The sequence below is a fragment of the Miniopterus natalensis genome, chromosome 1, assembly GCF_054644295.1.
Source record: "Miniopterus natalensis isolate mMinNat1 chromosome 1, mMinNat1.hap1, whole genome shotgun sequence".
Lineage (NCBI taxonomy): Eukaryota > Metazoa > Chordata > Mammalia > Chiroptera > Miniopteridae > Miniopterus > Miniopterus natalensis.
In genome coordinates, this window is record NC_142081.1 from 137,772,810 (window position 1) to 137,800,445 (window position 27,636).

The 27,636-nt window shown below is 39.6% G+C and overlaps 1 protein-coding gene across 1 annotated transcript; it reads right to left on the reverse strand.

Annotated features, from left to right (window-relative positions):
- Positions 1-1,729: 1,729 nt before the first annotated feature.
- On the reverse strand, positions 1,730-14,775 carry OSTC (oligosaccharyltransferase complex non-catalytic subunit). The gene is made up of 4 exons (XM_016209474.2): positions 14,584-14,775; positions 10,992-11,085; positions 9,289-9,486; positions 1,730-2,308 (listed from the first exon to the last, which is right to left on the reverse strand). The coding sequence occupies exons 1-4, from the start codon at positions 14,720-14,722 to the stop codon at positions 2,290-2,292; spliced, it is 450 nt and encodes a 149-aa protein (XP_016064960.1). The 5' UTR covers positions 14,723-14,775; the 3' UTR covers positions 1,730-2,289.
- Positions 14,776-27,636: the final 12,861 nt, after the last annotated feature.

Consider the following 27,636-nt stretch of genomic DNA (forward strand, 5'->3'; position numbering starts at 1 on the left):
GCACCCTTCCTTTACTTCTCACTGGTGTTTCTCTCCGCTAAACCATGCTGCACTTCTAAGTCCATTGCAGCACCTACTTCCTAGAGAATCCTGTGATAAAATCAAAGACTAGTCTGCTTCCAATCTAGTCTTAATTTGCTCTCTTTCTCTCTCTCTCACTCACTCACTTCACCTCTGCCTGGAGGTTTTCTGTCAGACTGTGACATTTTAGTTTAGTATCCCCAAAAGCATTTTAAGTTCAGTACAAAGTACAATTATTTTCTTCACATAAAACACTGCAACTTTACCAGGAAATTATTTAAATATATTTCATTGTGTTTAATAAATTTATTTTTATTTTATTATAAAAATCAAAACCAAAACATTAAGAGCTGTGCCATTAAAAAATACACCAAACCTTAATAGCGCCATCTGGTGGTGCTTAACAGGAACTGTTCACTGTTTAATCATTTAGGAAAAGAACTTTTGAAGCCATAACACCTTTACCTTATGCCCTGGTCCACATTGCTCAGTGGTTAGAGCGTCGGCCCACGCGCCAAAGGGTCACAGTTCAATTCCAGGTCAGGTTCGATCCCTCGCCCTGATCAGGGCATGTGCAAGAGGCAGCCAATCGATGTGTCTCTCTCACATCCATGTTTCTTTCTCTCTCCTAACAAATACAAAATACGGCCAAATATGCCCTGGCCAGTGTGGCTCAGTTGTCTGGAGCATCATCCTGTACACCGTAAGGTTTCAGGTTTGATTCCTAGTCAGGGCACATACCTAGGTTGCAGGTTCAATACCCAGTCGAGGCACATACAGGGGGGTAATCAATCGATGTTTCTCTCACATCAATATTTCTCTCTCATGCTCCCTCCCCCCAAAATCAATAACCATGTCCTCAGGTGAGGATAAAACACAAAAATTAAAATAAAATAAAATATGGCCAAATAACAAAAAATGTAATTAAAGTTAAATCAAGTCTTTAAAGTTGGGGAGTATAAAGGTCTTGTTTTCCATTTGCAGAGCTTTGGAGCATAGCAACCTCTTCCCACATCTCTCTTCACTACAGTACAAACTATTAACTTCTCTTGCTTGATTTTTGTGGCATTCATCAGTATCTGACACTTTATAAACATTTTAATCTTCTGATTACCTGGCTTCCCTACAAGACTCTGATTATCTTCTCTCCCCTCAATGAGGAGAGTGTTTGTCTTACCCCTATAATTCTCAGTGTTCTTGGCATATAATAGGTACTCAAAACTTTTTGAATAAATCAACTTTTTTTTTAATGAGCGGCTACTTTTAAATCAGCCTTGGAATTAGAAGGGAAAAAAAATTACCTGAAAGAAAACTTTCCTGTAAACGTAAAGATTTTAGAATAAGAATTGAGCCACTAGAGAAGTAAAGTTCATGGCCAGTCAGGGAGAAATGAAAGCCATGCAGCAGAAACGAAGGGGAGACCACACTGACTTACAGATGTTTTCAGATGTACTCAAAATTGTGTTAACTACTGAAAACAGAAAGCTGAAGGGAACTTTCACGTGACACGACGCATTTTCAACAACTCTGATACAGAGATACAGCCGTGCTTGAATACATACACGACGTGAAGTTGCTACCTCACAGGCTACCCTGCCAACTACATTTTGAGACATTAGGCCACCTACAGTAGTGAAAGTCACAAGATGCGACTGAATAATTATAGAGCAAAAGGTTAATATCAATTAAAAAACAAATATAAAAGGTATTAATTAGAAAACTTCTTTATTTCTGCTCCTTTCATACACCTTAGTGTTCAGGAAACAGTCTCACATGCATATCTTAAGTAATGTGCTATCACACACTCTGCTTAAGGGCAAAGCACCACAGTTTAGTAAAGCTGATCAGCTGTCCAGAGGTCTCAGCTTATGGGATCCTGCTTTCTGATTTTACACTCATTTCTGAAAGTCAGAAATGTCATCTCCAAAAAAATGCTAAGAGGGTTGTAAAAATAATCACTCTATTCAATATTATAGGTATAGAAATGGAGTATATTTTAAGAAATTAAAAACAGAGAAGAAAATGCCACTTAACATCATTGGTATGTCAGTGAAGGTCAGCAGGAAAAAACACTGGGCTAAGCTTGTCTCTTATACCAAGACGACATTCTAGTCCAAGCTTCAATATGCTCCCTATGTTCCCCTCGGGCTTCTTCTCTGCTGCTCCCGTCCTTTTCTTCCCATGTTGCGTATCAGAGGTTTGGTGCAGCCTTCAAAACTTCATTAACAGGAACAAATCTAGTATCCAGAGTTCTTCTCAACAGGCACGCTAGCCCATCAGATAGCCCCTACAGAAACAAAATTTATAAATGCAGGAAGTAAAAAGGAAGAACCATTTCAAAATGCCCCAGCAAATTTTATGATGAATCAAATGGCAATCTGAAAATGTAACTGTGTGATTCCTTTTTATGGTTCTTAGTTCATATTTTGTTACCCCTCCCAATGTTTTACTGGGCCTCAGTTCCATTATTCTTTCCCCTCAAAGGATAAAGTTACAAACCAATATGCTAAACAACACAAAATGAGGGGGGAAAAGTAAATAAGAGAAATTGTTATGTAAAATTTAAAAGTCAGAATCAATTTCCTTTGGCCTCTCACAACTGCAACAAAAATCATAAACCTTTTAATGGAAAGAAGCTGGTTTTGATTTTCTAAAAACCTTAATATTACCAAAGGAGAAGGTGGGAGATCAGGAGCTACTCACACCTGGGAAGTGAGCCCTTGAACCTTCGAGAAACAATGTGCAGAACCGTGGGCCCTGCACCCCTGTTCCTTTAGGAAATGTTTGGACAGCAGGGAGGGGCCTTAGTGGCAGCTGTTGAGCAGGTCAAACTTTATGTGGATCAAATAGGAGATCCTTTTAATAAATGTACAACTTAGGCCTGGAATCCCTTTTAAACTGAGGAATTAAATTTGGTTTTATAAAGTTCCAAGCTTTTTCCTTTGCAATTAATCCTTGCAACCTATTAGCAAGGATCTGCAACATTGGGGTTTGGGGGCAAGGAAGGGAAACGACACGGGACACACTGCAAAAAGCTATCTACATTAAGAAAGGGTTTAATATACCCTGCCCCCACTGATGCCTTCAGACCTTCTCTCCTTTGGACACTGCCTCTAACACTTCTATAGTAAATGCTACTCATGATAATTAAGCTCTTGACAATGTTAGCTGTTGTTATTAGTTCAGCAGAATCAAGTTTCTTTATTTCTAAGGTAAGGAATCAAAACTCTTCACATGGCTGAGATCTATTACAGTGCCTGGTACACAGCAGACACTCAGAAATGTGATTCCAGCTCTGGACTCACTTGAGCTATAGTGCTTAGATCTATGTGCAGCCAATGCAATCTCCCTAGCACTCATTCTCACTTTTTTTCCTGCTCTATCAGTCTGGCTGATCTAAACTCAGTACAGAGGGAACTTATATCTCACACAACCACCTTTGCGACAACTCTGATACAACCCAATACTTCTCACCCCTACTCCCCCCCCCCCAGCCAAGAGAAAAACAGAATAAAAAATAAAGGTCCTTAGGATATATATTAACCTTGAAGATCCCACATAAGTTTGCTACTATAATGCCTGACACTTCATAAAAAGCTTGCTTTAAAACATAAACGTCACAAGAAAAAAAGTTCAAGAAGCTTGTAAGGACGTATCCACTAATATCTGCACCAGCAGAACTTACTCAACAGCTAGCTCACACTTTGTAGTCCTGATGTACTGAGGACTCTTTGGGGATAGTTGCCTGTCATCCCCACATATTGACATGTAAGCACCCACTCTTGCACACTGATCTCGATACAGTAATACGTTGTGGCATTCTTCCTTGTAACTAGTGTGTGACCTACATTTATATACTATAAATCCACGGATTACTGTCAACCCAGATTTAGATGGAAAAGAGTATTTAAATGAACAAATCCTTGTTCAAAACTGCCAAACACATACAGTCCTACCTTAGGAAAAACTGGGGGAACATTAAGAAATATTACAATTCTATAACGATACCATGTTGAAAGAAAAAAGAACAAATACACTTCTTGGTAGGAAATAAAAATAAACTTGTTGAAACACATTTACTATGGTTTCTCCTAGAATCATTTAGTCCCTTCTCACGGCCTAGAAACTGTCATAACCTTTAATTATTATATTTAGGCTTGTGATAATTTTACACAGTAAAATTATTGGCAAATACAAGTATCTGGCTAATATAAGCATTATAAGTAAGTAAAGTAAATCAAGAACTCAAAAAACAACTGGACAGAGAAGCCAGAACGATCTTCTATTTAACCATTACTTTAAGCCATTCACTCTTTCAGAGTGCCTTCTGTAAATGAGGCAGGTACTGTGTCAGGTTAGCACTAACAGAAATTTCTCAAAACACTATGACATGCATTCTTGCATTTAACCCTTGCAACAATCTTAAAAAGGTGGGTGAAACAAATACTGTTCTCATTTTGCAGCTGAAGAATATAAGACCATGGGGGTAGTAATGTGGTTTGCTCAAAATCACAGAACAAGCATGAAAACGCAAGTGTCCCACTCCTGGTCCACTATCTCCTCCAATGGTCCTAAAACAGAAACCTCACTTTCTTCGTTTAGAAAAAGGAATTGCTTATTTATTTATTTTTAAAATGGTGGCCATAATTCAATTTGAAATATAAAACTTTTAGGATTCTGTTTATTTTTACAATAAAAACACTAATAATTAATATTAATATTATGCTTGAGAGCACACACAACATCCTCTCATTTAATCTCGACAGTAATTCTGAGTCACATAATTAACTTTATTTAACAAGTCTGGCATCTGAGAGTCCACAGAGCTGATCTGAAGTCTCAGAGCGAAGCAGCAACAAGCCCCACACGGCCTCCAAATCCCTCACTCCTCCTACCACACACCATCCTCAGCAGCGCTGCATCTTGTTTGGTTAGAACTCCTTCTCTCCTCTGCTAACAATGACCCCTGGGTAAGAGATTTCACTCACTGAAACCACCCAGTTTATTCCAATGCCCAACTCTCTACAACCTTAGTTTGTTTTTGTTTTTTAAATCCTCACCGAGGATGTTTGCTGGTTTTTAATTGTTTTGAGAGAGAGAAAAAGGGAGAGGGAGAGAGGCAGAAAAATAGAGAGATTGATAGGTTGCCTCCGCATGCATCCCGACAGGGATCGAGCCCTGAACAGGAATTGAACCTGCCACCTTCTGGCGCACGGGACAATGCTCCAACCAATTGAGCCACCCGGCCAGGGCGTCTACAACCTTAACTTTCTGAATAAAGCTCCAAACCTAGAAGCAAATGAAAGAGACTCAAACACCTAAAGTTCTGTGAAAAAGCCGGGCCATCCTGCTCTCCTCCAGCCAGGCCTGATTTAGGATGCAATCAAATAACTAGGTTATCTACTTCCTCAAATCACACAATAACCAACCAACTGCGAAGGAACACCGAAAGGACGAAATCAAAACAGCTTACAGTGATGACAATGAGAAGTGACAGGTTACACTGAGGAAACACACTAAAAACTGAAAAGCACTATGTCTAAGTGTAAGTGTAAAATGACTGAGTCAAGAAGGCAAAATTATGCTTAATGTTCAGTGTCCAGCAAATAACAGTTATCAAATAATATTTGCTAAATACAAATGCGAGCGTGAAGGAGGCAATTAGACAAACACTTCTGAAAGTGGTCTGTCAATGAAAAAGATAAAGTTTTAGTACATGTAGGATTACATTTCACTTATATGGAAGAATCACATATATGCATCAAACTATTCCCTAAATGATGTTAATCTGAGTAAAATAGTATTACATTCTTATTTCTATTTTGCACCCCACCCCACCCCCCATAGGAAAACTTCTTTTCTGAACTAATCCCATGATCTTAGGATTTACTCAGGGGCGCCTGCCTAGCTTCTCTCATCTGGTTTAATTAACACTAGTTCAAATTACTTTGCCAGTCTGAGCAAAATAGGCCTTTTGTCTTCAATTATATAACTGTATCTATTTAGTCTATTTTATACAGTTTTACAAAAGACTTGCCTAAATGTAGGAACCTAACCCTCCTCTTCCAACTACTTTGCCTGACTTTAGGCCATTACACCATGACACAGCAGGCATCTTTTATTTCTTTTAATTTTAAGATTCTCCCACTAGGTCAAAAATACTTTAATAGGGAGGCTAAAGAGAATCTAATGACTATTATTTTTTAGAAGAACCAAATACAAATCTGTTCCAAAGTCTTCTACCCAGTGTACAAACATTACCTCTTTGAACCTGTGCACATTTACAAGGAACCTCACACACACAATTTCACATACATTATCTTATGAATTATATTTTCAAAATGAAAATCTCTCCTTTGTAATCTTGTGCTAGTACAATAAAATATTAGGCACTAAAATTTGACTTTTTCATTTTAAATGTATTGTCATGTATGCAAATGGTTTCTTCAAAGGACAAGGTAGCAAAGCCATGTTTTAATTTGTAAAATTTTATCAGTAGGGGGGAGACATCAGGTCTTTAAAAAAGCATAAATCACAAACTATAAAATTAGTAGTACCACCCTGGCTGGTGTGGCTCAGCTGGTGAGGCATCATCCAGCTGGTTTGATTTGATTCTCAGTCAGGCATCATCCAGCTGGTTGCTGGTTTGATTCTCAGTCAGGTCACACACCTGGGGGGCGGGCTCAGTCCCCAGTAGGGGACATGCAGGAGGCAGTCCATTGATGTTACGCTCTCACATTGTTCTCTCTTCTCCCTTCCTCTCTCTAAAAATCAATAAACTATTCTTAAAAAAAAATAGCATTTCACTGCTCTTGTTCTCTCCTTTTTAAAGGCCCCTCTTGCTAAAGAAAATAAAGTTTTTGTGAAATAGTCCAACACTGGAGGCTATCATGATGTACCTCCTAGCATGGTCATCTTATCTCAGATGCTAGCAACTTATCTAATCTGAAAAAAATATGGTTACTGGTGTTTTTAAATGTCCTTTTGTTGTTGCTGTTCCACTTATTTTGTATCAAGATGTTTATATATGTTGGGATCAAAGATAATGCATGTGCAAGAAAGACACATATCCTCCTTGCTAGTGGTACAAACCACAACCCTACTGTGTACAATACACAGACTCACAAACTTGGCTCAGCTCATCACTGCGTCTGAGGCCTACAAATATTCCAGAAAATGCGACACTGTTTTTCCCTTTCTTTTCTAAAACTGTCCATTGTTTCTTCTCATTCCACACCTAAGATATCAGGCATTAGCGGCTGTAGATGAGAAATCATATCAAAGAGGGAACCATAAATTCTTCCCTTATAAAAACTTAAATCCTATAGTTACCTGTATGACAAGTTACAGAAAGAAGCAATTTTCTGCTTAGATCACTGTTCTGCTTTGATTACACCTAAATATAATCCACACCTGAAACCCAGAGAGTTATCCTATTTCCTATTGTTGACTTAGTCAACAATCTTGAGTAATGGCCTACAGAATGGGGACAGGAGAACAAATATTTATACAAATGAATGCAAAAGTAAAGATGGAGGCAATCCGGAGAATTAAACACTTATCAAAGCATTTTAGTAAGCAGTCAATAGCTCTATTATTCTGAAAGTCAAATGCCTGAGCTAAAAGAAAAACACACTCGAATCCTAAGGAAAGGACCTAAAACTGTAGGCAAGAATGGGAAGCAAAGGTAGAATGACAACAAATCCGGTTCTTTGGGCAAAACCAGCCCACTTCTCTTCTGCTGTGTCTCCAAAGGTTCCTTCTGTTTTGGTTGTTAATTTTTAATAGCCTCCTTATGCTCTCTGGAGTCTCCTCTCTTCTTGTTTTGCTATGGAAACTTTAGCCTCTTTCAGCACACCTTTTCCAACAGAGGCAGAAAAAAGGGGAGCAAAAAGAAGAGGCTAGTACACCTAAGTCTTCATACAATTTAGCCAATGGGCAAAACTCTTTCCCCCAGACAAAAACAAGAGCCAGTGGCAGAGGAGTCTGTGGAAGTTATATGGCCACACGAATACTCAGCTGACAAAGAGCACTGTGCTCTCCTTTCCCATCTTGGAGGGCTAGGATAGGAACACAGCTACAGGGTAAGTACTTCTGACTTTCTCAGGGGAAGTCTGCCCATTCTCCCCACATGTGTTATAGATGACGGACAGGTTAAGCCATAGAACAAGTAAACTTGTGAAAGTCAAACATATTCTTATATTCCCTTTTATTGTCTCTTATAATAAAATAAGGAGCGCCCTGGCCAGGTAGCTCAGTTGGTTGGAGCGTCATCCCATTCGCCAAAAGGCTGCAGGTACAATTCCCGGTCAGGGCATATACCTAGGTTGTACGTTAAATCCCCAGTCGGGGTGTGTAGGGCAGGCACCTGATCAATGTTTCTCTTGCACATTGATGTTCCTCTCTCTTGTTCTCCCTTCACTCTCCCTAGAAATCAATAAAAGTATATCCTCAGGTGAGGATTTAAAAAAATAAAATAAGGGGATATCAGTTCTAAAAAATCAGCATAGTTGACACTTAATATTTAAAATATTTCTGAAAAAATTAATTTACTAAGAGCTAATATTTGTATGGTATGCTTGCTCAAAGTTCCCATAGTTACTTACTAATGCATCCATAGGTGAAATCAGAATATAGGGAAATGTGATTTCCCCAAATCTCAAATTAGTGATCTCAAATGGAATTATAAGTTGCCATAAAATGAATTTATCTTTGTTCTAAAGATATTCTACCTTTTCTGAATCAAAATGATCTAACTATATATGTATATATGTACATATACGTGTGTATGTGTATACACACACATACACACAAATATATATGAATAAAATCCCTGCCCATCTTTTTGAGGAGGCAACTCCTCTTTCCCATGCAAGACTTAATGGGTTTTCCTCATACTAATATCAAGCAGCAGCAGCAATTAATGTCTTGAAAATATTCCCTACTATCACCATTCCTACTGGATTCCAGATGTTACAGACTAACCAAAAAGCACTTTAGAAAAACAGTGGTTAGTGATGCTACAGCAAAATAACTAAATTTTCTCATGAACATGCATGAAGATAACAATCAGGAAGATCTATTGGTCTAAGTTTTGCTACTAACTAAAGCTATAACCTTGAGAAAGTCACAATTTTTTTTAGTTCTCAGAATTTTCATGTTTAAATGAGTTAAATTAAATCTATAATTTTATGTGATCTAGGTAATTATTTTACCAATCTGAAACAGGGTTAAGCTGATGATTATACAAAATACTTAATAACTTACGGCAGTTTCATTCTCATGAATACTCTAGCCATGAAAAAACTCAATAGGACACAGACGAATCCAATGAATAGAAGAAGAAATCTATTGAGTTTCGGAATGTTTGGAGCATTGGATCGGTCTAGGATTATGAAACCTAAACCTCCCATTGTAAACAGGAAGCTGGATGCAAGTCCTTCCATAATATATTGTCCATTTACTCTGAAAAAGAACGAACACAGCAAAATAAAAAATGAAAATTCCCAGCAAAACAAAAAACTTTTTCCTTAGATTGTAATTCCCACTTCTGCTAAAACATTTTGGGCTAATTTTTTATTCTTACCCTTACAATTAATTTACTACACTTCTGCATATTCATTTCAACAAGTATTTATTGAAAGCCTATTATGTATCAAGTACTATTCTAGGTTCTGGGGCTATAACAATGAACAAAACAGCCAAAAAGCTTTGTAATCATGGAGCATATTTCCAAAGGAGTTTTAAAACCTCAACTAATACAACTGTCTATGAAAATCAATACTCACGTTTTAATTATTAGCTTAAGAAGCAATTACTGTATGTATAAGAATCCTTTACCCAGGTCTTTAGTTTAACTTTTAAAAGTTATGCTATTTAAATTTCTATCAATTTCAAATTAATTCTAAACTGGTTAGAAATGGTTCTTAAAAGGTTTTTATTTATAATAATTAATAAACCTCTAGTTTCAAAGGGAAAAGTTTAAGAACAAGTGTTCTTAACTAAGGCTCCATGAACCCCCACAAGGATTCCCAATGATCTATAAGCCCTATAATTATGTGCAAATTTTTGTATATTATCTGTATCTGATTTTTAGAGTTCATGGCCCTCCAAAAGCAAATGTGTCTGTTAAAGGGATGATTTATACACAGGTATATGCAAAAAAGGTACCTATTTTTTGTTAACTAATTGCTTTAATTGAAAACTCAATACATGCACCAGGTTCAAAATTCAAACAGCACAAATGATGACACTGTGAAAGGTTTCCCTACCATCAAGATCACCTGTCATCTAGATCCCCTCCCCAGAGAATCACAATAACCTTTCCAGAAATACCCTATGCAAAGAATACCATTAATATAAGGTATAAATACAAATATATACCTAAGTTCAGTTGGACAGTTATCAAATGGATTGTAGAAAGCAATACAATAAGCATTGCTCAAGTAAACCAAACCACACTGGAACAGTGTTTCATTGCTGAAATGGAACTTCCAAGCCTCAAAAATTATGTTTCTTATTTAATAATATATATTTCTATATTATATATTACTGTACTAATGGCCACGTACAGTACAGGCCATATGGTTTGTGCCACACTTACCACTGTAGCTTGAAAGCAGCGACAGATGGTATGCAAACAAATGGGCACACCTATTGTCAATAAAGCTTTACTTACAAATTGGTTTGTTCATTCCCAGAATTGTCTACAAATGTTATTTTAAACAGATACCCTCCTTTAAATAACTGATCATATCATTGTGAAATATGTTTATTTCCTAATAAATGAATAGGTAACATACACTTCTCTTACTCCTGCTCACTTCCTGCCATTTCTGAATTTAGCATTTTAAACAGCTATTGTCTAAATACAGATGGACTCCATAGGTTTCACTATTTTTTTAAATAAACAGGCATGGCCCAGCACCCTTCTTTCCCACCACCAAATCATTCAAAAAGTTATCTTTTACCTGTAGGCCAAGAAAGCTACTGGTCGCTGATGCCCATGTTCATCAGTCATAGAGCCAACACTTGGAGGTTCAACAATAACATCATAAATTATTCCTGTATGAAAGACAACAGTATAGATTAGACTGAATTCCTAATTTTTAAAATAGAATTAGTTCTCGTCTGTCTCTAAAGGTTCATTTATATTTAAATAGGACTGCTCTGATATATTATTATAATCAAATAAGGCCCAGCTAATCTAAACTTCAGATAAAACCATTCAGAAACTCAACTCAATACTTCAGAATGATCTGTAAAACAATATTATCTCTAAGAGTTATTTCAAAAAAGAAACACATTCAGTAACTGTTTCTAATACTCAGGTATGACTCCACAATAAACCAGATTTAACGTTAGATTATATTTTAGTTCAAGAAAATGTTCCACATAAGCCTGGATTTGTTTCTATAAATTAAGAGCTACTAGAGAAATTTTCTTGTTTAAATGTAAAACAAGGAAACATTTTTAATCACACCTTTAGCACTAGAGATTCATGATCATTAATGTTAATGTCTATCACTACTTTAAGTTTTCTGAATCTCCCACTGTCAACATCTGTTTTTCTCCACTGTTCTCCAACATTTTCACTTGCAGCTTTTCTTAAGCATAGATGGTGTCTCCCTCCCCACTAACAACACAATCGTACTGGAATTCCCTAACCCTCCCTCCCCCACCTACAACTGGCACCTGCATCTATCCTCACCTCTTTCCCTCCAGCTCCCATCAAGGAAGAATCCCTCCTCCTATGAAGGTGGGATCCCTTCTCCAATGATCAGGACTCCATCCCCTCTTGCCTTCTCAGAGACTTTGTTCCTTTGGATATCTCTTCTCTCTCCTATATTTTCAACCTGTCTTTCCCTACACCAACCTTCCCTTGACTCCAGATCCTTCTGGCTAACATCCCATTGCTATGCTTCCTTTTTGAAAGGGAGTCAGGATTCCTTCTGGAAAAAAGTTGGCAAATTTTCTGTCTCCAGTCCCTCACTTACCCTTCATTCTTCAACTCACTCCAATCTGGCTTCTGTCACCACTGACTGACACCACTCTTGCTGAAGCCAATGGCCACTTTTCAGTTCTCATCTTAGGAGGTTTCCCAGCAGCACTCGATCCTATTTTCTAAACCCATTTTCTTGGGAGGAAAAGCGGCTTCTCACGGTTCTGTAACACTCCTGTCCATGATTTCGTTACCTCTCTAGCTGAGCCTCCCCTTCTATAAACCACTAGGTGCTGGAAGTTCCTTAGTGCTTGATCCACTGCCCACTTTTTCTACATTCTCTCCTGAGCTCATCCCTTCCCGGGGCTCTCAATTCTATGTGCTAATGACTCTCAAAGTGCCAACACCTATCAGATAATGTTAGCACCATTAGAATTAGATGTAAGCTTCCCCAGAACAGGGACTTTGACCGTGTTCTTCAAGATCAGACTTATGGGAGGAGTTCAGAAAACATTTGTTACTGACCAACTTCAACAAAGACCGCTTTTCTCAGTGCTCTTATCCCACATACTCAACTAATTATAGTTGGTTATGTTCAACTATTATATATCCCAAAGTGACCTCCAGTTCATCATTTTCCACCAAAAAAGATGTTTCTTCAGTCTCAGAAAATGACTTTCATTTACTCAGATGCTCAAACCAGACACCGGTAAGATTCCTTCTCACTTCATTCTCCCCCCACATCCAATCAATCCATCAAGACCTAATGAATCTGCTTCCAAAATATCTTTCATTATATTTTCCTCCATCTCCACTGCCCACCAACCTATCTGGTGTAAGTCAACTCCAAACCCACCTAATTGTTCTCTCAGTCCCATATCTGTCCATATTTTTTCCCTCTGCCTAGCCTTTACTCTTTTCCCCAAACCCATCAGATTTTGGCTAACACGTCATTTTCCTTAGGAACAACATTCCGATGTAAATGACATTCCCAATTCCCATTATTTTTTTCATAACCTCCTGCTCTTTTCCTTCAATGCATTTGTGATATTTTTGCAATGAAATAAATAATGTAACAGAAAAAAATGTATGTGATATTTAACATGTCTCAACCATGACATTATAAGCTTCAGGAGGGCAGGGTCCTTACCTGTTTCCATTCACTGTTGTCCCAGTACCTAGCAACTGGAACTTAACAGGGACTTAATATGTTACGTGCTGAATACTTCTCTGCAATAAATATTGTTTATTTATAAAGGTACACTCAGTTTTTCGAAGAGACTCCTTTCCAGCAGCAAAACCAATTCCTTGTGTGAGATACCTCATGGCCTTTCCCCCAGGCTTCAGGGAAGAGAATGTCCCCATTACAACAATCAACTTGGAAAAGGCAGCCAGAATGAAAACTTTGAGAGGCTTCTGGCAAAGGCTCTGGCTCCAAGGGATGTAAGGATTAGAGAAAAAAGAGTAGCAGATAAAAGCCCATAAAGGCTCTATTATTTTTTAAAGCCACATGCATTTTAAATTTCACTTATTCCATACAGTGCCTATTAAAGCGCTTAGCAAATGGAAATGCTAACGCAATGCTAGGAGAGCAGCTTACCAACATAAAAAATATATATATTTAAAACGTATTTATTTAAGCAGCGTAAGGAAATTGTCACTGTTCTGCGGGGCGGTGGGGGTAGTTCAAAGATACATTCTAGAACTAAGCCCTCATGGTTTCAGCTTCTCCCCCCTTCAGTGCAGCTATGCTCACAAACGCCTATGAACATGCTGACCATTCCCTTCAGAGGAGAACCGCTTCCACCATCCCCATCCTGTAGACCTTGAACTCTGCGTCCCAACTGAGTACCCCACTTCCCAAAATACATTAACAGCAGCACAGTGGAGTAAATGGTGGAGCTGCGGCTGCAAAAGGGAGGTGTCCCTGAGAAGACTAGGTAGCTGGCCTGCCAACTCACCGCGACACGAAGCAACGCCCCTTGGGCCACTTTCTGTATCTGAAGAGAACGTGGCGAGACAATTCCTAAGATTTTTTTAAATAGTGAACCCTATTTTCCGTCGTCTTTAAATTCTCAACTTCGGCCTTTCTGAAATATAACGCCACCTGCAAACCTACCTCCAATCTCGAAAAAAGCCGCGCTCTGGGGACGTGCCATTCACACTCACCGCCGACCGGGACCTACCCCGCAGCCTGACGCCTGGGGCGGGAGCGGACGGGCCTCAGAACCCCCGCGTCTCCTCCCAGGCTCCGGGCCCGGGACAAAGAACCGGGAGGCGCCCCACACTCTCCTGACCAGCCGTGGAAGTGAACGGGCCGCACTGGACTCGCCCGGTCTAGGCTTTGTCAAACAACTTAACGGCAATCGGTAAAAGCAACCCTCTGCCTTTGCAAAACGTTTTCCATTCGGATCCCTAGGCTGAGAGGCTAGGAGGTGAAAAGCAGTGGGAGTGACAACGCGAGAGCCGTCAGGATAACAGGACGGGGCGCGAGGGCAAATAAAGCTTTGGGTTGCTAATACTTGGGACCCCAGGACTGCCCTCCAGCCTCCGGCCTGACCCCGAGCGGAGCTCTGCGCGCCCCGGGGCTGAGGGTCGGCGCGCACGCCGGCCCGAGTTACCTCCGGTGATGAGGAAGTAAGACACCACCACCAGCGCGTACACCGTCATGGCCGAGGGCATGTGCACCCAGGGCGGCTTCTTCAGCTTCAGGTTGGGGCATTCCAGCACTAAGAACGGGACTCGGTACAACGTCTCCATGTCGGTGGCGGCGAGGGCAGTCCTAGGTTTCCAGCCCGACGCGCCGCCGGGAAACGGCCCGGTCCTCTCTTGCCCCGGCGCATGCGCGGAGGAGAAAACGGCAGGTCCGCAACGCTCAGAGGCAGTTTATATGGCGATAGAGGAAAATGAGAAAGTATTTAAAAACCAAAAATGGCAGCATTTAAAGATATGTATTATTGAATATTTTCAAGCAATACATTTGAACAGGAAGCTCTATTTTTGCCAATGAATTACAGGTAACTTATGTACCTTCAAGGACCTGCACGGCTTCCTACGTGGCCCAGCCAGAGAAGCTGGGGACACCCAATCCCTCTGAGCCCGCCCACTTGCTGACGCCAAGGATTTGGAAGCTGATTGGACCACGGAGCTCCAGGTTCCCCGAGCTGCAGAATGAATGGGAATGCTTGCAAACGTCTGCCTTTTTTTATTAGCGTTTTTTTTTGTTTTTTTTTTTCCCAAGAGCTTGAGAAAGTCCTAGGTTGCTGCTTCTACTTTCCAATGCATTCGTGGTGATAGTAATAATAATTGTTATTAATAATTGTCAAAATAATATAGTATCACAAGTTTTTAAATACCCAGTCCAGATCTATCACAAATGCCCAGAGGACATCACAGGACACCTGGAGCTGATACCTTGACGTGACCAAAATACTTTTAAATAACCTGTGTCCTCCTCTCTGCTTTGTCATCCGTATCTCGTAAATGTTAAAATCCTTCTGGCAGAAAATCTTGAAATCGGCCTTTATTAAATCTCCACACCCAGTATATCAGCAGGTATTTTTGTCTTTGCTACCAAAAATATCTTTAACTCATCCACTTCTCTCAGTTCCATTGCTGCCACCCTAGTGGCAGCCACAGCATCTCTTGCTTGTGCTACATTCGCAATCCAAGTGATGAAAATATATGATGAAGAATTAGTCTTTGGGGGTGGATGACATGACCTAAAAAGTTTCTGTTTTATTTTTATTTTTTATACACTCTCTTAAGATTCTACAGATGTCAATTTCCTTTTGGAGTAAGAGTTAAAAGTGACTCATTATATAAATCCAGAACAGATTTATAAAGCCAATGTTTTCATGTTTTTGTGTGTTGATTTGTTACTGAGCCTCTGGTTTTCACAGGATGACTCGAATTGGTTCTGCACATTTAATCAATGACTCAATTATTGAGAAATTGTTTAAATGCCATAATAATGAAACTATTTATAAAACGTTGCAATATCTAATCCTAAATACAGCTGAAGCTTGCTGATCTTTCAGTTCAATAGTGAGAGTCTCCCCAGCGTCTTATTGAGCTTTGTATTAAGGAAGGTAAATTAATCTTAGGTTATGAAGGGGTCACTAATAACACCAAAAATGAAGTGTATTTACACCAGAATCAGCATTTATACATAGGAAGTTTTTCTGGGGACTATAAAGCAGGATGGTTCTGAAATTCCCATAATTTTATAAATAAGGAAAACTTTTGAACAATTAAAAATATGTTGCCTTGAAAAAAAGGAGTAAAAACAGAAAAATGGAAAGTTTTTAAGCTTCCTTTATAGCTTCAGGAAGGAAACTAACATTAATTAACCACTGCTTGGCAGATGCTATGTTAAGTGATTTACATTGGTTCTTATTTAGTCTTCATGTCAATTTTATTAGGTAAATACTATTTTCACCACTTTACATATGACAAAACTGAAGCTTGGGAAGTGACACCTAAAGGCAATTGCCCTAAACATAAGACAGGTTTAAGATGGGACAGTTTACATACTTATCCTTCTTTCTATATATTTTGGGACCAAATAATTCTATATACACTGTGGAAAACACATAGAAGTTTTAAAAATATTTTTTAATGAAAAATAAAACTGCCAAGTTAGAACAGAGCACATTTATCTATAGGTTGAATTATCACTGTCACATTTTTACTCTGTTTCAAAATGTAAGTTTGTTCCAGGAACCGATTCATTATTATTTTTAACATCTTAAACTTTGAATATACTCCAACTTGAGTTTATAATATTCTACAAGCCAGGTATTAAAAAAAGCCTTTCTTGAGTAAAATATGCACATCTGTTACCCTAACCAACAATATTCCTATAGAAAATGATTTGTTTAAACACAACATAAACTGTAACCGAAAACCCCAAAAATAGTGAATATAACCATGGGCATTAGATTCTAATCATTCAGTGGTTGGCTATTTTACATAAATGAAGAACAAATATTGGAAGAAACAAAAATTTAAAATATTATACACAGTAGAGCCTAGCATTTAAAGCTACAAATAAAATTTTTAAAGTGACTATTTCGTGTTGTGCAAAAGCAAACCTACACCCAAGGAAGAAAGGAACCTAAAACTGATATTCACCAAGATTTTCATGTTCAACGTAGAAAATCTTAATAAAAGGCCTTGAAATCAGGAATGGCTATGCCAGTCAAAAAAAGGAAAACCTTACAAATAAGTTTTTAACTAAATTCTAAGCAAACTAGAGCTACCAAGACTATTAATACTGCTGACTTCAGTTTATTTAATATGTATTAGGGAGGAAATTAGTAGCTTTGCTTTTTGAAAGATAAGAATATACAATTTTATCCAAGATTTCTTTAGAAAACATTTTGCAGTGTAGTTGACAGTCCCTTGAACTATGTATGCACTTTCCCTCTAGAGTCTGTGTAAGCATGAGTATGTGTGTTCCCCCAGCTCAACAATCATTTATTTCATGGCAGCTCTGTGCAAAGCACTCTGTTACATACTATTATGTCTCATGATCTAAATACAAAACCTTCCTAATACAGTATCAAATTGTGAATTTTGTTGTCATTATTTTAAATTTCAAAGATTAAAATTTCCAAGTAAAACATAGTTGCATGGCCATTGTAAATTAATTAATTCAAACAACAGAGACGCAGGGAATGTCCCCTTTCATCACCACTCTCATTTCAGTTCTCCTTCCAGAGGTGGTGAGAACCCTGGAATTATTTCTGGAATGACAATTGGAATAAACACACTTAGATATGGAAGAATCCCCACATTGGTTTCCTGACCCATACAGCGAGGGCTCTTATGGTAGGAAAAGCTAAGTCATACGGCTCAAATGACAGAGCAGTTTGCTTGACAGACTGGACCTGTTGCAGAGCCTTTACCTGTTCTGGGTCCCACTCAAACCTAGAAGCTTCTTGGATTACTCAGTAAATAAGTAAAAACCATATGACCAAATGAAGTATATGCTGCCTCCAAAATCCTAAGTGGTTCCCAAAACATTGTATGTTTTTCTTAGTGGAAGGCGCAGTCAGATGCTAGTCTTCAAGATCCATCTTTCTTTCACAAGTGGCAGGTTGACTAATGGAAAGCAATGTGGTAGGAATTGCCACTCTGCATCTTTCAAGCTCTTGGTGGTGGCATCTACTCTGCAGTCACAGGCAGGTAAATGCAGTTCGATTATGACGTCAGCTGGGACAACATCTTCCAAGACACAGTACGTGATCTAAAATCAGTGATCAATAAATGATGCTGTTTCTCTTAGAACCAGAATTCACAAGGCCAGGAATCAAATATAGAAAGTGGGAATGGTGCCTCTCATTATTCCTTCTGTTGATCAACTAGTGAAATTTTTTCTTCCTGTTCCCTACAACTTTGGGCTCTACTGGTCTAGAATTTTTAGCCTCAAGGGAGGAATATTTCCACTGAGGGGCACCTCACTCACTCCAATAAACTGAGAAATGAGACTGTCCCCTCAACACTTCACTTTCTCATGCCAGTGAATTAAAAAGCAAGCAAGGGGCGATTGATGCTAACTATCAAGGAAAATTAGATGGCCACCACCAAATGGCAGTGAAGAGGAGTGCATCTAGAATGCAGGAGGTCCCCTGAGGTACCTCTTAGTACTCCCACATTCTTTGATAAAAGTCCATGGAAAACTATAGTGACCCAAAAGGGGCAGGACTCTTAATGGCTCAGACCTTTCAGGAATTAAGGTTTAGGGCACCCCAGCTGGAAAGGAACCACAACCAGTTAAGGTTTTTGCTGAGGGCAAAGGGAATAGTGAATGTGTAGTGGAAGAATGTAGTTATAAATAACAGAGATGACCATGTGAGCAAAGTTACTGGATACCAAAGGAATGTGACTTATCTAGAATAGGGATCATTATTACCTCAAAATGGATAAAAGGACTTTTTTTTCCTTTGGACAGAGCGTGTTACAGTTGTATGAGGAACAGTTGCATTGTGTTAAGAGAAAGCAAACTGTTGCTATTGCCCTTATTTTAAAATTTTTAACAATGATTTAAAGGTTATATGTGGATACCAAGTTGACAAGGGATAGATTCTGATGGATGTTTTTCATGGGGGTTTTGAATTGTAAGATATTTATTTATTATTATTTTTTTAACTTACCTTTACTGTTGAAAGTATTACAGATGTCCCTTTTTTCCTCACATTGACCCACTCTACTCCTTACCCCTCCCCCCCCAGGCCCTCCCCACACTATTGTCTGTGTCCAGGGTTATGCATATATGCATATAAATTCTTATGTTAACCTTTCCCCACCCACTCACCCACCCCCTGCCTTCCTTCTGAGATCCCTCAGTCTGTTCCATGCTTCTATGTCTCTGGATCTATTTTGTTCATTGGTTTATTTTGTCTGTTAGATTCCACATATCAATAAGATCATGTGACACTTGCCTCTCTCTGACTGGCTTATTTCACTTAGCATAACATTCTCCAGGTCCCACCATGCTGTCTGAAAGGGTAAGAGATCCTTCTTTTTTACAGCTGCAGAGTATTCCATGGTGTAAATGTCTGAGAAGACACTTGATATGATTTCAATCTTCTTGAACTTGTAGAGCCTTGTTTTGTGTCCTAACATGTGGTCTACCATTGAGAATGTCCCAGGATTTGTATTTGTATTGTGTCAACTTAGCTAAATTGGAACTATATTTCCCCGAATCCCTTCATGTATAGTTCTGAATTAGTGTGTGTCCCAAGGAACATTATTATAAGAGATATTTTTAAATTAGTGAAACAAATTTCCACCTGATAATCAGTTCCTTCTGAAATATTGAAAACGCTCAATTGAAAATAGAAAACTAATCATGTGAATTGCATCCATATAATAGATATTAAGCAACCATTAAAAATGATACTGCCAACTTTTATTTTCTGAAAAGGACAGATGTTCACAATAGGTTTAAAATGATGAAAATCAGACTGTAAAATTGTATGTAGGGGTTTGCCCGCTTGTTATTTTATGTGTTTCCAAGGCATTGTGCATTGAAAAAACCTAAAGGGACATAAAAGTGATTAATTTCTATGTGATGAGATGACAAATTATTTTTCCCTTCTTCAAAACTGCATATATCTCTTATTTTTTCTTTAATGAACACATATCACTTTGTAATTAAAGTAAAAATTAAAAACAGTACTTTTTTTGGAAGGCAACAGATACCTTCCTTCTGGTCTTACATCAGCATATTTCTTCAGGTCTTATTTGTTCGCTGCTGAATTCTGTAAACAGTGAGTAACAATGCTTCTCAAAGTTGTTCCCATTACTATGCAGCACCAGACAGCCAACTATAGCATCAGAAACTCCCTGTATGGAATGAGATGTATTTCCGCACTGAATTCCCGGCGCCTCTCACAGTGCTGGCACATAGTTGTACTCATTAAGTATTTGCTGAAAAAAATCAGTGAACAAACCCTTGACTTTTCCATTTCATTGGATCCTTCAATGTGTCATCTTAACAACTGCACTTCCTTCAAAGACTTTAGCTTGTTCCCTCCTGTCCATCTCCACCACCACCTATTAGTCCAGACCTGCACCGCCTCCTGCCCCAGGGCTCCCCACATTGCAACCGGGGGGCTTGGTCTACGAAACTGACCTGATCGCATCTGCCAGTCAAGACACCATCCTTACTGCTAGTCACAGAGAAGCGAGCTGCTGGATAAGAGTTGTTCTTTTTTATTCATTACTATCTTCACTCTTTTCTATCTCACAGCTCCTTTCTATATGTTATACCGGTTTGGTGGACACTGTGGTGTCCTCTGAAAGCATGTGCCGGGTCTCACACCCTTCTCTCCCTCCCTCGGGAGAGGTGGGGACCAAGGAGGCAGGCAGCAATGTGGTGCTAAGGTCCGCCATCCCCTTCTCCATTCATCCAGCATTTATGGAGCGTGCAGCACGGACCAGCTCTGTTCTGAGCTTTGGGGGCGGGAATGGGGAGCGGGCATGTTAAGCAGAGTCTGATTCCTGTCCTCAAACGGTCATTCTAATCAGGGGAGAAACCCACAGTCAGGGTCAGCTGTCTGGGAAGCTGGTGCTTGCTGGAGGTTTGGGCCAATTGCCTTCAGAGTTCTGAGACACGAGTGATTCATTTTCAGGTAGAAAAAGGCAGGTTTACAGAAGAGCTCACCCAGCTGAGCATTAACAGAGGAGCTGGATTCCTCAAGGTGGGGGAAGGGTGTTCCAGGCATGACGAGCGGTTGTGTGTGACAGAGTAAAGAGAGGCTGGGGATCGGGCTCGAAAAGGAGGGACAGAGTGTGACGGTGGAGGGTCTCTCAACGTCATGATGCCTCTAGATTTTATATAAATTGTTGGGTTCATAACACTGAAAGTTTTCATTTGTTTGTTTTTATATATATACATATATTTCTTTACTGGTTTCAGAGAGAGGAAGGGAGAGGGAGAGAGAGAGAGAGAAACATCAATGATGAGAGAGTCATTGATCGAGCCCACAACCTTGGCATGTGCCCTGACCGGGAATTGAACCCCAATCTCCTAGATCACAGGTCAGTGCCCAACCGCTGAGCCACACCAGCCGGGCAAGTTTTTTAAGTGGAAATAATCAGTGTGTGTTTGGAAGATGGATGGGGTAGCAGAAAGACATGAGGCAGAGAGGCCTTGAGGACCTCAGTGTGGGAGTCCTATTGAGAGATGAGTGCTTGCGAAGCTGTGGGGATGAAGAGGGCAGAGAGGTCAGTGGTAACAGAAAGATTACAAAAGATCTATCGCGGGTAGAATCAGTTGAATTTTATCAACTGGTGGACATGAGGCTTGGTCCCTCTGGAAAGGGAGAGCTGTGATGAACATGTACTGTGTGCAAATGGCCCCAGGCAACCCTGCAGCTGTGTCCCAGGGCAGGCCTGGGGAAGGAGGGCTCTCCTGGAGCCAGGGGAGAAGACTGGGGAACTGGCCAGGGTCAAGCAGTGCTTCTGTGGTTAGCAAGAGTCAGGTAGGAGCAGAGCTGCTGCTCTCTGGGGACTCTGATTATATGTGCTTATCACCCTCTACCCACTGACAGCCTCTCAGAGGGTGATGCAAAGAGTGGAGGCTGTGGTCCTGCTATCTGCCTGCTGAGAACCACTGCTCTGGAAGGACCCTCGGGGGGATATTGGTGAGGTTGGGAAAGAGGCTAGGGTTAGAGATCCAAGAGTCAGCAGTATCTGGGTGATAGTGGGAGCCATATCGGTGGATAAACAAGCTGAAACCCGAGATGGAGCGGGCAAAGGTTTTGTTTGGAGGGACCATGGATCTCCTTGTGGAGCTAATAAAATCTATGAGCTCTCTTCCCAGAAAAATGTTCACACATACCCACAAAATGTAGCTATAATTATAAGAGGTTTGCAGACTAAAGTTAAAAGAGTGAGAGGGAAGTCCTGGCCCATGTGGCTCAGTGGTTGGAGCATCCGCTCATGCCAAAGGGTTGCAGGTTCCTTTCCCAGTCAAGGGCACATACCTGAGTTGCAGATTCATCCCCAGTCCAGGCACATGCAAGAGGTAACCAACAAATGTGTCTCTCTCGCAACAATCTACCTTCCCACCCCCCTTCCTTCCACTCCCTAAACATCAGTGGAAAAACAACAACAAAAAAGAGTGAGACTCAGCTGGTTGGAGTGACGCTCCTGTACACCAAAAAATCGAGGGTTCAATTCCTGCTCAGGGCATACACCCAGGTTGCCTGTTTGTCCCAGTTGGGGCGTGTATGGGAGGCAACCGATCGGTGTTTCTCTCTCTAAAAATCAATAAACATATAAAAATTAAAAAGTGAGAGGGGAGAGAGCTGACGGTGGTGCCTAGGGAATCACCCACATGATTACGAGGATACCACGAGGTAGCTACAGAAGATCGAAGGAGCAGAAGAGCGGTGGGAGAGCAGCAGCAGGGAAGGCTCAGAGGGGAGGTTTCCAGCAAGTTAGATGCAGTGAAACTGAACAGAAGCCACTGCACGCAGCCTGAGGACATGGTATCCTGGTCAATGCTCGTAAATGTTTGGCAAATTAATTCATTAATTTCAGTAGCATGGGGTCAGGGGAAGGCAGACGGTAGAGGGGAGAAGTGGGTGGGAATGTTTAAAATAATAGTAGTGATTTAATATAGAACTTACCCCTCCCAACTGGGTATGAAAGGAATCTTCTGTAATATTTATACGCACTCAGCATCTTCCATTAAAAGTTTCAGAGGAAAATAACTGAAATTGCACATTTTTAACGTTTCCTGCAAAGCTGACGCAGTTCAATTAGGTGTGAGTTTTTCTAACCGTCCGCATGTAATTCCCCTCTGTGGCCACAGCGGGGCAGTAGTTCTCTTTTATAGGAGTCACAGTCCTGAACAATTTAACTTCACCAAAATATATTTTCCACACCTTGAGATTTATCAACTATATTCGCAAGCATAGTGAAAAGGCAAACTTATTTAAAAGAAACTCGTCGCAACGCTGTGATCAAATAAACGCAATGAAACATCACACGAGTGAGAAAGGCTGCTTCCCATGGCAGTCAAGCGTCTCTTTAAAATGCAAACGGCTACTCTTTTAATGATGAAAGAAAAATCTTGTGAAAGCAAGATTTTCAGATGAATAAAATATCAAACCGAGGATATTTTCTTTTACATCTAGTTGCCTTGCAAATTATATAGGCTTATAAAAGCAAAAAAAAAAAAAAAAAAATTAAGAACAAAAGAAATGCATATTTGTCTGGCACGTTTTGGTTATTAAATCTTAAAAAAAGAAATCATTTCTAGTGACACTTTTTTGTGAGTACAACAAATTTTATTAGTATTTTTGATAAGGGAGCAGAAAAGATCTACACTTTATTCAAAAGAATAAACTGATAATATAATTAAAGAGCTTAAAGAACTGTGGCCTGGTTAAATTCCCCTCTAGTGAAGCTTTTTAACTTATTAGATTTCATTTTTTAATACAGAATCAATAACAAAAGTGACCTACAGCACCATCATGCAGATGATCTCTGTTCTTTTAAAAAATAAGATTACCTGTTCAGTTATAAAATTCAGAGAAGAAGCAATAAAAATATGAAAATCAAATGCCATCTTCCCCTTATCACCATCTCTGTTTCCCATTCCTTCTCCCTTGAAAGTAGCCACTATTAATAGATCTTTGTGATGAAGAATATTTTCCACGGAATGTTTTATCCCAAGATTAAGAACGGCATTTAAAACAACAGACTTTAATCTTTTCAAAAGAATTTGAACCAGAACCTGGATTGCAATCTGGTTGCACATGTGAAATGTGGCAATGGCCTCAGAGCCAAAGCCCTGTGTAAATGGCCAACCATACCACCAGCACCCCCCACTGACACCTTTCAGAGGAAATAAGAAATCAAAGTGCCTTCTCACCTCCAGAAATGATCTTTCCAGAGGTAAGGTATTTGGGGTGCGTTTGAACAGCAGCTGCTCCTGCTGGCTGCCAGAAACCCAGAGAAAAGACCACTGTCTCCAGGGCTGTCAATTGGGCCCTTTCATACACGCTTATGTCTATTTAACAAAACAAAACAATTCTAGCTTAGAAATGACAAGAGACCCTTTAAGACATCGATTTCTCCATACTTGCACACATTGAAGAGAAAAGTATGTTTTTCATACATACTGAATAAAATATCTAACTTTTTAAGAATGTTGTAAAATATTTCCATATGTACATTATATCAAAGTACTTTTCCCCAAAGTTCGGTTGAAAGGAAATACCCAGAGCATTAGGCCCATCAGAATAGATGTCTCCAGTTGTGGTTTTCAGATGCCCTAACGTGCTTCTGCCCAGAACTAATCAAATGCAGCTTGGCACTTCCAGCAGTGTGTGTGTGTGTGTGTGTGTGTGTGTGTGTGTGTGTGTGTGTGTGTGTGTTTCTTTACAAAGAGAAAAAAATCATTTTGGGTAAAACATGATATAGGAGGGTAAGATATCAGTTGACGTTCTGATTTATTTCCAGCATTATCACTTGTCTTTAATCATTCAAATGAGGAGATTCCACTGTGGCCACCTTGACGCACTTTTTTTCTTCGTAAGTATATATTAGGGCAGGGCTTGCACTGGAAGTAGGATAGGGTGCGGATAACACGGGCTATTTCACTGAACCCCTAGAGCCTCTGAAGCTACGACATCTTCATTTTACAGGTGAGGTGACTCAGAGTTACAGAGGGTCAGAAACATGCTCAAAGTCACCTGATTGGTTAATGGTGGACCTAAGATTTAAATCCATGTTTATCTAACACCAAATCGTACATGTTTCCTGCCATATCTCTTTTTTAATTGAACTTATTGGAGTTACATTGGTTAATAAAGTTATATGGGTTTCAAGTGTACGATTCTATAATACACCACCTGTAGATTGTATTGTGTGCCATGTCTTGTGAAAGGGCAGTCCAGGGCCCGCTTCACCTTGGAGATCTTGTTAAAATGCAGGTTTGGGGCCCCACTTTCAAGAGATTCTGACTGGGAAAGTCTTAGACGGGGCTCAGGAATCTGAATTTTAACCATCTCCGCAGCAGATACTTAAGTGAATCTAAAGTGTGAGAACCATTGTCTGTATCCTAATGCTCCACTTTTTAAAACAGAAAGGGAAATTCCGTAGGCTAAACCTTATGTGAGCCCCTGTTGACTATTTGTAAAGAGGTGGCAATCCGTGTGCTCTTCACCACTGAGCGTGCCCATGGCATTACCTATTAAGCTTTGTTTTCATTTGATAGAGAGATCCTGACTCCCAAAGGACTGAATTATCAGCTTCACCTGCTTGAGATTCCTTTAGCAGAAGTTGTTCTTACACCCACCATCAGTAATTATAAAGCTAAAATGTAAAGTCCACAGAAAACATGCTGATTCATGTTCACCCAGGGCTGATGGCAGATACGTTCTGAGACAAGGTTGTGAGGAGAGATGGAAAGAGACCCAGAACTAGCATTTATTAAGTTCCTACTGTGTGCCAGACACACTCAATCTTTGTAATAATCCTGGAAGATAGATACTTTTATACCCATTTTGGGGGTTCATAAAACAGAGACTTGGAAAATTTAAGTAGCTTCTCAAGGCCACCTAATAGGTAAGTAGTGAAGCTTATGCTTTGTTCTCTACAGCCAGCCACATGCTTGCGTGTGTGGAAAGAGGGGGCGAGGAAGGGAGATTGGGGAGATGGGAGACTGTGTACTCCAGGAATTCTCTCCAGGCTCAGTGCCAGCACAGTGCCTGGTGTACACCCAGTGCACCGTTAATGTTTGTTGAATTAATTGCTGTGAATTCTTCATGCCGTTAAAGAGAACTTTCTAAGTGCTAATGTACTCAATACTCCTTGGTCTCCCAGTTGCCCACAGTAACAGTTCTCTAACTTGTTCAGAAAGCAAAACATTTAGAAATCATGGTGCTCTTTTCAGAACACAATAGATTTCTATATTATGCCACAATTTAATGTATTGTTCATTAGATTTTGTGCAAACAATATTCAGCACCAAAGATTTAAGGAAAAAAAAAAGACACATAAATCAACACATTCACCCATACACATAAAGTTTTTTCTAAAAATTGGGACTATTGGATTACCTTGCAGAAGATCAAAGTTTTATGGTTTGCTATTTCTTTTTTTCCAAAATGTTAAATTTCTCCAGATAATGTTCAGAAGAAAAATATAATCTCCCTTGATTTTAGAGAGTGCATTCCTGGAAAACTTAGTATTAATTAAAACCACGCGAAAAATACTTTTTGTTTATATTTAAATGGAATTTACCAAGGCTTAGACAATAAAAAACAGGTATACCACCTACATAAAAATCTGATTGGATACTGGAAAATAACATAGGACTTGGGACGGTTTGTCGAGAGGACTGTCTTATACTACAGAATGTGTTGCATTAATGCTCCAACAAATTTCCAAAATGCACCATAGGTGCCATCCATTGGCTTGAACCATTGATTTAAACTAATCTGTCAAAAGGTATACATGGCTTATAAAAAATAAGATAAAAAGTAAAAATAAAATAAAAAAGGCATACATCGCTGAACTAGACAGCTAGATGGTGAGCTCCTGGAAGGCCCTGGTGGTTTCATAGTCTCCTTCAGAGCACCATCCTGAAGCACAGTCAAGACTTACTTCATTAGCAGGACAAATAAAATGAATTAATGAGCTTACTAATCGAATCTTCCAGAGCAGATGACTTAACCAAGGTAACAGAAGTAATTGGTGGACTACCTATAGTCCAGGCCTCTTTGCCTCTAGTAGAAATAAATGCTCTTTCTGCTAAATTAGGGATCTTCAAATTTGGCACTCCATACCTTCAATCTCCAGGGTTACCTGAAGACATCGCAAGGGCTGCTGGGGCATTGATAGTTTTAAGGAAAGCATTTCTAGATTATCAGCTTCCATATGTGTACTCTTTCTTAAAATTGATCTCCTACCCCCACCTCCATCCCCTTTTACAATTGTTTTCCTCCCATTGTACAAAAGAAAGGGAACTTCAAACCAGTTGGTGTTCCTTGGTGTATTGATTGGATGCATATAAAATTTGAGGGCAGTGAATAAACCACTTTAAATACTGGGGTAAGCCCAGCCTCCTTCAAACAAAGCACCTTTGATGGCCACCCATCCACTCAAGAGCCAGTGACCTTCCTGGAACATTTTGCAGGACTCGG